At 28.7% G+C, this 12,827-nt stretch overlaps 1 protein-coding gene across 1 annotated transcript in view; it reads right to left on the reverse strand.

Moving 5' to 3' along the window:
- Positions 1–1,488: 1,488 nt before the first annotated feature.
- LOC142322419 (jmjC domain-containing histone demethylation protein 1-like) overlaps positions 1,489–12,827 on the reverse strand; it is a 39,470-nt gene continuing 28,131 nt past the window's right edge. Inside the window, exons 2-3 of the mRNA XM_075361480.1 lie at positions 5,956–6,117; positions 1,489–1,684 (exon numbers count right to left, since the gene is read on the reverse strand). Coding sequence (XP_075217595.1) covers positions 1,646–1,684; positions 5,956–6,117 — 201 coding nt within the window. The 3' untranslated portion in view covers positions 1,489–1,645. The remainder of the gene's footprint in view (positions 1,685–5,955; positions 6,118–12,827) is intronic.

Here is a 12,827-nt window from a genome sequence, read left to right on the forward strand (position 1 = left end):
AAATTGGCTTCCAGAGCATCTTTAAGAACTAACCATGCAGCTGTTTCTTAATTTGTTACCAGTGCCACTATTGTTAATAATACTCACTTAAAAATGGTTTCATAATAGCTTTAAAAGGGCTTTTAGCACGCATGCTTGCGTACGTGCGTGCATTTGTATATGTGTGAAATAATATGAATGATTTCAGTCACGGTTGTTCTTTTCTGTATATTTTTTTCAACTTAAGGATTTATAAATTTCATTCTAGGCAGCTCTGCACTGATCATTAGATAAATAAATAAATATTCAAGTTTTAAAAAACTATAGGAAGTATGATTCTTTCTAAGGAAAATGTTCACACATTAATAAACACGGTTACGTTTTATGCATTATCATCACACTATACTAGCGAATGACTATTTTAAAGAAGAACAATATTTCATTTTCTTCCAGTGTTTCATCTAACTCTTGTTCTAACTGAATTTTTATCAAACTCCTAAAAAGTTCTATTGGAAATGGTTTTATTGGAAAGTGAAGGTCGACAGACCTAACAATAAAACCTCAAAAATACTTTTGTTGATCCAGGTTACTGCACATATTTTTCTTTCGATATAAAAATTTTTTAAAATTCAAAATACTCTTACAATGAAAAAATTATAAAAAAATAATAAACCGGTAAATAAATAAAAAATCCTAGTGAATCATTTTTTAGAAAAATGGGCATTCATAATCATTAATTCAATTTGTACAGATTTCTGAAAGTCTCCATCCTACTACCCTGACTAAGTCCAAATTCTCAATTCCAACCTCCCAATATTATCATATTAATCATACTCCTAAATTCATAAAAGTCATCCAGTGATCGATTTATTTTTTGATCCCATGTTACTTTCTAATATTATTGCGATTTATATTTTTGTAAATAAAAATATATGAAATGCGTGTTAAAATATAATAACAGTCTAATGTCAAAAACATAACTGAGATGGATTGTTTGATAATCATTTTATTAAAATTGGGTAGCCATTCCTGAGTAAATTGTACAGTTGTAGGGGACCAAGTGTGAAACCAAATATGTTCAGCTAGCAGAATATAACTAAAATCAAACCTCAAAATAAGAATGGATGAAATAATTTAAATTATTAACCCTGTTAAATTTTAACAGTAAACAAAAGAAAATTCATTTCAAACCAATGTTTTAAGTACCCTCTCTTCTCTTGATCTTGTTTATTGATCCAATATGCATTCAATAAATAAATTCATAATATAACATATACTAGCTGTAATGGGAATCAAAATAGAGAGAATTCAAATAATTTAAATAATAATAATAATAATAATAAGAGGAATGCTGGCTTCTGATGTGAAAACTAGCAACATTCATTATTATTATTAAAGTACTCATTTACTGAGTTTTACAATCAGGCACTGTTTAATATTATTATCCTGTAATAATAGTGGCATTCTGTTGTAATTAATGAGTAAAATATTAACTGATACACAGCGAGCTTGTTTGCATTGGTTTTTTATTTTTTACACATATACATGTAAAGATTGCAAATAATGAGAAAACTCACAATTAGTAATTTAGAAGCAAAGAAACAATTTATTTAACTTTCAATTCATCAAAAGATAGTGACAGAAGCAATCCGTAGTTTCTTTGACATCATTTAGAATTATTCGAATTCTTGAAAAATAGTGTGATCTGAAAAATAAACTTTGAATATTACATAATTTAATTTAAGAGTATATTTTGAAGAGGACTAAGCAATATAGAGAACATAAATGGGCAATAGGGTTCAACATACTTACAAATTTTACTGGCGTAAAGAATTGTAACTATTTCTAAAAGGCAAAATTAAACATCTCAATATTATAAATTTACTTAAAGGGGGCTAAAGGCTTTAGGAAGGAGGCATGCGCTTTCTGGATAACATTGTCTATTTCAATTTTTCCAGATGGTTAAACACACTTTGTCAAAAGCTCACTTATTCTATTATTCCTATCTTTGTGAATTATGAGGGGTTAAAGGGCTATGACCACTTGGAGGGGGGGGGCACTTTTGGTACATCTGTTTTTCAATTTAAATATTTAGAACGGTTTTGAAATAAAGGGGTTCAAGATCTAGCAATATTTCAACTTTGTTTTTTAATTTAGTGCGATAGGAATATTGAATTTCTTGAAAGCAAGGGGTCTGAACCTTTAGAACAATACTATATTATTTTACTTTTTCTGAAGACAGAACACATATTGAAAAAGAGCTCGAGCACTATAATAATTTAATCTTTGTAAATTAGAAGGGAAGGGTTCTTTTGGGATTAAGGGAAGGGTTCTTTTGGGATTAAAGGAAGCCTCATGAATATCATTATGAATGTTAATTTTTTCATATGGTTAAACATATTTTGACAAAAAAACTATACAAAATAATTTTAATTTTTTTGAAAGGAGATAAGGGACTAGAACTCTTTATGAGCAAAGGGATATTTCCATCTTGGATGTAATTATTTTAATTTTTTCTTTAGTAGAAACACCGGAAAAGAATGCTTAAAAAATTGTAATATTTTAATTTTTATTATTTTAGGGGAATCTGGGGCTAGAGACCCTTGAGAGCTGAGGTAATCTAATCTTCCCAGCCATAATTATTCTTTTAATCTTTTCTTCAAATAAAATGAATTTGAAGAATACTCTCAATACCAGTATTTCCTAAGCGGCTAGGGTATGTAGCTTCAGGGAACAAGATTGACTGAACATGGGGCATTGTGGATTTGAAATTTTTTTGATTGGCAATACTTTTTAACAAAATCCATTTAAATAAACTGCATTATTTGAACTTTTGTGAGTTGAATGTGGCAAAGAGCTAGAGCTCCTAGAGTAATAATATGACCTAATGTATTTAACATCTTAATGTTTTTACTTTTTCAGCTAGAGCACTATTTATTGCAGTTTTAAAAACATAACCAAGAGAAAGTTGATCTGTATTTTGATATCTCCAATCTGGGTTAATATACATTGTGAAAATGTTCAAACAATTTCTATACATGGAACATTAATGGAATTAAATTTTGAACAAAATTAAAAACGGACAGGGATAGCTTTCACATTTTTAATTCTTGACTTCTTGTATGGTGGTCATGGAAAGTTGATCTTTAGTACATTGAAGGTTCCTTCAAAAATACTAGAATTATTTAAAATTCCAAAGTTTCAAGTTAATCGAATTTAGTGGTGTGAGTTACTCAATATTATTTCTAAACAGCTTTTGGCTCCTACCTTCAAAACCTATTGCCCAAAAAGTTGAAATTTGGCACAGATATTTTGCTGTTAATAAACCCATTTCTAGCTTGATCTACAACCCCGTTAGACAAGAGGGCTTTATGTACCTATAATTTCTTTTAGTTAACTGTAATTTTTTTTTACCTTTATTAAGTAACATTGCACTGAACTGGGCCAACTTATTAAGTGAATATTAACTCCAGAAAATAAACTTTAACTTTTTTAAATTGTAATTTTCATGACTGAAAATCAAACTATATTTGTATTAAATGTAGACGATATGCAAATTTAAAGAAAACTCAAGTTGGATCCCCAACTTAACAATTTAAAAATTTCTTTAATTTTTTATAATTTTTGATACTACATCTGTTTTTCAAATTGTAGGCTATTATTCAAAATATTTTATGAAGTAGATGTTGACTGATGGGGCTCAAATGGACCCAAATGTTTTTTTGGCAATTATACTCTAAAATAAAAATAATTTATTTTACTGGGATGGAAATTTTTTACAAAAAATTTTGATTTTTTTTACATTTAACACTGCATAATTTTTAAGGTAAAATCATCAGTTGATCAAGTAAATCAATTTTTTTTAATGAGCATTTTGACTTTTTTCACAGTAGTACTGTAAATATTTAAATATCCTGTGAAGTGTTAACCTGTGATATGTGAATTTTTCGTGGCTTTTTTAAAATATTTTTTGACAGTTATTCTCAAAGAGAATGATTCAAACATCAAATATTTTAATTCTTGTTATTTAAGAGCACTAGGGAGTTTTAATTAAAAGGATTAGGGACGCCTGCAAGAGTCCAATGGAGGAGCAAGGGGACACAAATATATTAGACCTATTATGATTTTTGATTTCTTCTGAAAATAGATCATTTCTTGAATGCTACGATATTTTATTTTTCCCCGTGAAATCAGACAGTTGAAGGTGTTACAATGTTTTCATCTTGGTTGAAAAACCAAGAATGAAAACAGAATGTCTGATCATAAAGAATCTAATCACAAAATTTAATGGATAGCAAGTGTAGTGTATAAATGGTTTTCTCAAAATATATATTAATCATATTATTAATATATATTGGAAGGGGTACCACCAAAGGATGAAGTAGCATAGGGAGATGATATGTACGATTGCTATCAATCTATGAACTTTGAAAGGATTATGCTTTAAAATACTGCAGAATTTCTCATACTGGTACAGTAGTACTGGACAAAATCTGTGTCTTTCTATAGCAACAAGAGAAGAATCTCATATACTGTAATATGAGAGTATTTTAAGTGTCATATGACAATATATGAGATTATAAAGTATACATAGGCTTATCATATTTTTTTGGGTCCAACCCAGGACATAAATAAAAATTAAGTTAGATATTTTTAACTAAAAATAAAAAATAGTAAGATAATGCTTTTGAGGGTATGTACCCTCAAGTATCTACTACACAAGTGAATAAAAGCGAAGCAAATTTCTTTTCATCTTCAATAAATTTGCATATTTTTACACCACCACCAGTAATATATAACAAAGAAATAATCTCAAGAAAAGCTTTTTCTTATCCTTTTTACATTTTTCAGCCCATTCAATAGGCGTCAATAGCATTTAGGCCCATTCAATAGCAATTGATACGTAGTATTCGATAGTAGTAATTATATTATGTTTATTAAAAAAAATACATAAACTACTAAAATTATTATCTCTACCACAATAGCTAACATATAATATATAAAACTGATATGTAGCATATAAAATGCTTATCTATCCCCTCCTGTAAATATAAATAAGTTCAGAACGGTGAAGACTGCACCGTTCTGAAAGTAAAAATGGCAGAATCAATAAGGGACTATCCATAATGGGGCTATACATTAAATCAATTACAGTTCATGAAAAGCAAAAAAACAATGATGTTTATGATGAGATCATTGAAGGAAAACCACAAAGATCTTATCGCTTCATCTGGCATAATATTAGAGCTTGAAAAATACAGAGGATATACAGACAAATTCTCTTGTTACACAATTAGAATGGTGTTCAAAACTAGGATTTTTACTTTCTGTAAACAACACTGCTTTCTTATTGGAGACAGCATGACAAGCTGCTGACAGCTGCTGAAAATAGTTTCTTTGATTTTCCAGTTAATAAAAGTTTAAGAATCAATGATTAATAGAGTATTCCAGCTGATAAGATGCTGGACATTGTAACAGTAAAAGCTCTGCCTTAAAATTTAGTAAATAATCTAAAATGTTATCAACACAGTATAAGTGTTGCTGTAAAATGAAATTGTTTAACTTTAAATAAACTGGTTAAAAAATCTTAAAGATGGTTAGGTAATTTATTCAAAATAACAGAAGCGTATTAAAGTCATTAACAGCCTAAAATGATTTTAATTCTTTTTTAAGTTTTGTAGATTCTTTTGTAGTTTTGTAGAAAAATTATACTCTATAATATTTTTTTTTTTATAAATTAAGATTTTTTTTTAATTACTTAATTTAACTAATCATGTTTGCAGTAGCATAATAATTAGACAATAATTCAATAATTAAAAATATAATAACATAAAAGTAATTAATCCAAGTAATTAAATAAAAATTCAGTTTTCTATAGACAATATATACACTCAATATTAACAAAAGATACAGAATTTTTACATATTATAACTCTTGCCATAATCCAACAACCCACTTTATAAAATGAATAATTACCTGTTTACGTAGACAATCTGGATGTATTATTTCATAGCACACACTACATTCCATAAGAGAGCTGGGTACATCTTTATTGTTCTTCTGAATCGGGATAATAAGGGCTTGTCCCCAGCCATCAAGACCACACACTGCACAAGCAGCAGTAACTGGCAACATAGGCTGCAATGATAAAGCTTAATGTTTAGACAAAAAAAAGGGCAGGTAACAAAACACATTTACGTCTAACTTCATACAAAAGTAATAACCTCTATTTTACTATCTAAATATTATTTTTTAATGTATCTTAATATACCAAAAGACATAAAATAAGTAACTCTAAACATCATTTATTGAATAATGAATAGCACCACAATTAATCAGAGCTATTTATGCTGAATGAAAACAATGCAGAAATAACAATAATTTTAGTCACATGTATTTAAATTTGTTTAATTCTAATAAGTTTGTTCAAGATGTATTAAATTTACATAAATTTTCTTGAGAAACAGCTGGGAATCAAAATGTATGACTTAGATTAGTGTTATAAATAACCTTACTGTTCACACAAATTTTATTCTACCCTTGTTAAGACCGTCACTGCCTTGTAGATTTTGTGTACAATTGTACAAATACTTTTAATGAGTTACCATTTTTTATATGATGAAAGAACATGTTGAATGATGCTATTACTCAAATTTTGGCCAAAGCTGAAAGATACCCAAGCTTAAACAAAATATAACGTACATAAGTACTCTGTGATACTACTGGTATTGCATAAACGGTCAAACTTTATAAGAAAACAATCTACAGTATATTCTGGCACGGTAACAGAAACAAAAATGTTTGTTACAAATTTTTTTAACTAGTATATATATACAAATATTTCTGTTAATAATAGAAAATAAAGAATGCTGAAATTTTTTTTCCAGCTATGAGAGTTATACAATATATAACTCATATAATTCATCAATATAAACTAGTAAGAAGTAGTTTTGACTACTCTATACTTCATTAAATATCAGACTCATAAATTAACCAGAATTATATAATAGAATTTAGTAAAAAAATTATTTATCTTTACTTAAACTGCAAAAAGTTTTATAAAATAATTTCTGTTTTATTCCAGCTTGGACTGTTTGTTGAAGATTTCAAAATAGATATAGGGATGATTTAAATTAAAAAAAATAAATTACTGGATATTACAAGGTAAAAAAAAGCCCAGAAGAATATACGAAACTGATGGTACAAAGCACACTAAAAAAATTAAATAACTATGTCAAATGAAGAATGAAATGACTAAAGGAGAAGATTAGTAAGTGTAACAAAAAAAATTTAGATTAGTGTTATAGAAAAGAAAGGAAAAGAGTCAAGCCGGTGAGAAAGTCTACAATCAAAATAATAAAAAGAACATTAAAGCTTAGAAGAAAAAAGTGGAGGAGGTAAAAAAAAATAGAGGAAGAAATATAACCGGTTAAAAGAAAGAATGTAAGAAAATATAAATGAAAATAAAGAATAAGTCTTGGAGACCTTGACAAAAGATATTAATGTTAACACTAGCTAAAAGATTTTTAAGAATTAAAAAAGACTGAGGAATACACAAACGTAATGAATCCTAAGTACTAAAAAACAGCCAAGGGCAAACATAAATTAAATCCACTACAGAAAAGGTATTTTACAACCTACTTAACTTATGCAGGAGAAGGATTGAAGGAAACTCTGAACTGTACAAGTTACACAAGAAAAGATAGAATGATGTAGAAAGAGCAACAAAAAGTATGGAAAGAAGAAAATCAACAGATCTGAGAAGAGTTATTAACAAAAATTATTCCAATTTTAGGTCTCTCTGTAATAAAATGGCTATTATAAATAATTACTTTGACAAGGAACAATTTAAGAAAGAGGAATTAGAGATAATGTGCCAATATATAAAAATGCTGATACAAAATTATAGAACTACAATAGCGATGAAACAAAAGGCATAAGTATTTGAAAAAATACCATTGACCTTTTTAAGCAGCTTCTCCTAATAATATGTGCCTACTGACTCGAATCATATTTGCAGCGATCGCAAGTCAATGCATTTTATAATTTATTTGTTATCCTGTATTAACATTTTTCACGTTTTGCTATAATATAAATGAACAATCTTTCTGGTCATGCAATTATGTAAAAGCATGTTTTTGTTTTTTTTTGAGAAGATAGCTGGAATAGAATTCACTTCTCTTTTTTATTCAGAAATGCTGCACAGATTTTTCTTATATTATTTATATAAGTTACAAATGAATGTACCGTATTTATCAACCTTCAATAGACCTATTTTTAGAACTGTTATATTGAATAAACCTTTTGGTATAGAAAGATTGTTTTTCAGTTATAAAATTTATCTTATACCCGTACTTAAATAAACAAAAAGTAATGGAACTGTTACATTTAACAATAACTGTTGTAATTCTATAACATAAATATTATTAAATCACTGACTTGAACAAAAATCTTATTTCAATTCAAGACAGACTACATACATAGTTGTTCAACTTTGTGCTTTGCAAAAACAAAATGAAATGCCAACAAAATGTATCATAAAAAAAACCATATACCTAATTTCTTTCTGTTTACCTACACAGCCAAAAACTTTTAACAAACAATATACTGAAGAAATTTTTTGAATAGATAAAACTTATTGATTTTTTAAATAAAATAATCGCCTTACTTTTAATTTATTTTTCGAAAAGAAAAGAAATGATTATGGTTTTGGTTAAAACTACTTTTAACAAACTTGGGAAATCAGTTATCTGATTAAGATCAAACTTATATGAATAAGAACTTCAGATATTTTTTGTTTATCAACAGAACAAAAAAAAGAAATTTTTTGAATTAAAGTTCCTATACGTGACGAGAAAAAACTCAACAGAGGAGAATAAACTGAAGAAAGAAGAAGTAAACAATCGGTCCAAAATAATGAACTTCTGGAAGAAAAAGAAAGAAACTACATGAAATGATATTTGTGTGGTCCTTGAAGGCCTATCTGTGGAGAAAACAAAACAAAACAAAAAAGGGAGAAATTATTGAAACAATTGTGAAAAGACAGAAATTTTTGATTTATCAATAAATTTTCAAAATATTAAATTAAAAACTTTGCAACTACAGTGTGGAATTAAAAATAATAGGCAGGGTCTTTTTCTGCTATCATGATCTTAAAAATGAACACAAACACCCAGCCGCATACTGCTGACCAAATAACACGACTTATTAAATTTTTTAGATTCAAAGTTTTTGACCATCCTCCCTGTACCTTGGGCATGGGTCTTAGAAATTTTCACCTTTTTCATGAAACTGAAAGACTCATTAAGCGGAGCTGCAATTCACAAGTGATAAAGAGCTGATAGTAATTGCATTTCTGAACGGAGCGGCACCAAATAAGTATAATGAAGGAATATAAAAAACTTTTTACGTATTATAAATGGCAAAATTTTCAGGGTGATATGTAGAAAGATGGCCTGCGGTAAACAAAATTAAAATTAAAAAAATTTAGTCATTTTCATCGGCTAATTTTTTGTTATAAAATTGGTACTTACTTACTGTATGATTTTCTAAATGTAACAGTTTTTAAAAAATTTAACATTCATTATTATTAGGTAAAAACCATATTTTTCTGTTAAATTTTGATCATATAAATACACTTTTGGACTTAGTAAAATAGGAGAATAGTATGGATGTGTCTGCTGTATCCTTTTTTTTTTCTTTTTCCTGTTTAGCCTCCGGTAACTACCATTTAGATAATACTTCAGAGGATGAATGAGGATGATATGTATGAGTGTGAATGAAGTTTAGGTCTTATACATTCTGAGTTCGACCATTTCTGAGATGTGTGGTTAATTGAAAACCCAACCACCAAAGAACACCGGTATCCACGATCTAGTAATCAAGTCCATGTAAAAATAGATGGCTTTACTAGGACTTGAACGCTGGAACTCTCGACTTCCAAATCAGCTGATTTGGGAAGACGCGTTCACCACTACACCAACCCGGTGGGTCTGCTGTATCCTTCTGAATCTACGAAGCTTTACGTAAACAAAATAAATAATCGTTCGGAATTTATTCCAGGTTGGCAAATAAAACACTAGACCCATTAACAAAAGAAACCACTAGTCTTAACCCTTTTTAACCACTAGTCTTGTATTAACAAACAATAGTATAGTGTTCACTTGCAAATATCTTTGCTATCTACACTAACAGTTGATGAATGAAGTTTATTTAATTATTTTTTTTACTTTACTGTAACTCACAGATAGTATTTCTTAGTTACTGGAATTACCTGGTGTCATCTTGTACAATAAATAATTTTTTGAGGCTTGTAAGTATACTTATTTTTTCTTTAACTTATGAATAAATATAATGTAAAGATAATTTTGTAATAATTTGCTTTCTTCTCATAAGAAAAAACTTATTTTGTTATGGGAATAGTATTGCTAATTGAAGTAAATGTTTTATAAAATTACGAATAATATAATTTTTGCCTTGCTCCTTTTTTCTGAGTTATCAATGGTGGAAAACATAGAATGGAGGAACCCGTGATGCAATTAATAAACAAGAACAGAAGGAGATAAGTAAGCTATACTATTACTGTACTATTTTGCTTTATATAGAAGTAAAACTTGGACGATCGGAGTCTTTGAGAAGAAAAGATTAGAAGCTTTTGAAATGCGGTGCTACAGGACAAAGTTAAAAATCAGATGGGTGGATAAAGTGACAAATGAAGAGGGGTTGCACCAAATCGATGAAGAAAGAAGCATTTGGAAAAATATAGATAAAAGAAGAAACAGACTTATAGGCCACTTATTCTGGAATAGTCACTTTAATATTGGATGTAGAAGGAAAAAATTTTTGTACAGGCAGGAAACGTTTGGAATACGTAAAACAAATTGTTCAGGATGTTGGATGTGGGGGGTATACCGAAATGAAACAACTGGCACTGGATGGGGAATCTTGTAGAGCTGCATCAAACCAGTCAAATGACTGAAGACATCAATTCACTTATATATTTTAATTCCAAATGGGACCAATTGATATTTAACATATTTTAAACTTCTCAGTGAGATGAGAGAAATGACGCAATTAAAACTTAATTCTAATTACCCGATCCAAAAAACAACAATGTGTTAATTTCAGATAGCTAGAACTATGTTTGTATGCTTTGTTTATTTTTCTTGTTATATGAGATATCCTGATTATCTCTTTAGAAATCTTCTTCGATAAGAGAAGCAGTAAGCTCCAGTTTAAAGTGTTCAGCTTTCAGGTGGGTGTGAAGCTGAGTCGGCTCAAAAATTTTAAACGGAATGTATATTCATGCGATAACTTGTTTTAAACACAGACAAGCAGTATTTTATGTTTTCAAAAATTGATATTATCATCATAATTTGTTATTTGTAAAATGAAAAACTTAAGATTTAATTGTTTTGTTGAAAATATCAGTTCAAGGACAGTCACATAAAAATAAAACTGTTTTTATTTAATGTTTGTTTATGTGAATGTTTGTACTTATTTACCAATTTTATGCTCCAATTTACATTATGTAGTCTTCTTACATTTCCTGTTTCCTTATTCCAACAAAATAATAATAATGATAAAGAAGGGTAAAGCATTATTCATGGTTTTATCAATGGTTTTCATTCAAATTTCACTGGAAATTTGATTGAAAACCAGTGCACTGACTTCAGTTTATCATATAGGTAGCCTTTTTAGTATTCAATATATGGATACGTTTACATTTTTTAGTAACATCTTTTTACAATCATAGGTTAATTTATTATAACAAATCAATATATCAAAATTAAAAAAAAATTTTCAAAAACTTAAAAAAGAATGGAAGTCAGATTTGAACCGATGTGCCTTCCCCTTGTAACATCCAAATATTTCATTAACTAAAATTTCATTTGGCTATAACTCTGAAACCGATGAAAATAAATACCGCTTATGATATATCGTTGAAAAGCTCTCAATAAGGGCTCATTAGATGTTTATTTTGCAAACAGTTTCTTTTTACCCTCTACATACTTACTGTTCAGAAAAAATTAAATAATTTAAACGATTCAGTTAAACATGTACATCCACTCCAGTCTATATCGAATAAATTAAAAAAAATTTTATTATATAGCTCTGATAACATTGAATGAAAACTTTTGGAATAAAGTGGTCGGCAAAATTCTTAAATAAATCATGCTCAGTATTACGCTGACGCCACATGAACTGACGTTGTCAGGTACAAATCGATCTTTTGCCTTTGGGTGTTGAACTGCTTCTTAATTCAATTCTTCTCCAATTTCCCCATGGATTCAAATGTTTGGGGGTGTGTGTATACGTTTGTAATATTTTTGAAGATCAAAAATATTTTCTGAGCGATTCACAATTATATGAAATGTAATTTCCCAGCAGATTATGAATCCTATTCGCCTGAAATAATAGTAACGCATAAGAGTCTGCTCTTATGTAATTAGTTACCAATGATAGCAATGAATCAGCACTTCTACCTGGTATCACGAACATGAAGCACTCCTTTGTTTCTCTACAAAACTCTCCAAATAACCAATGCTGAGGTAGTATCCAGCCGATATAATTCTTCATTTTGAAAATATGCTTTTGTCAATTTCAACAGTTATGCCAGGCTTGCTGGTTTGTATTTTCTATCTGATATTTGATGATTGTTCATTAAGTAACAAGCGCACACCTCTCATGTGTATTTGCACCAGTTGACTACTGTATTGATTTATTTTTAATTCTTCCTCTCAAAATTTAACCAAAGCCCAACAATAAATGAAAAAAACCATTTTGTAGAAAGGAAATTTTGAACTAATGATAAATGTTTCTAGTTGCAACTGTTTGAACTCCCTGTA

Source organism: Lycorma delicatula, chromosome 3 (assembly GCF_047948215.1).
Source record: "Lycorma delicatula isolate Av1 chromosome 3, ASM4794821v1, whole genome shotgun sequence".
Classification (NCBI taxonomy): domain Eukaryota; kingdom Metazoa; phylum Arthropoda; class Insecta; order Hemiptera; family Fulgoridae; genus Lycorma; species Lycorma delicatula.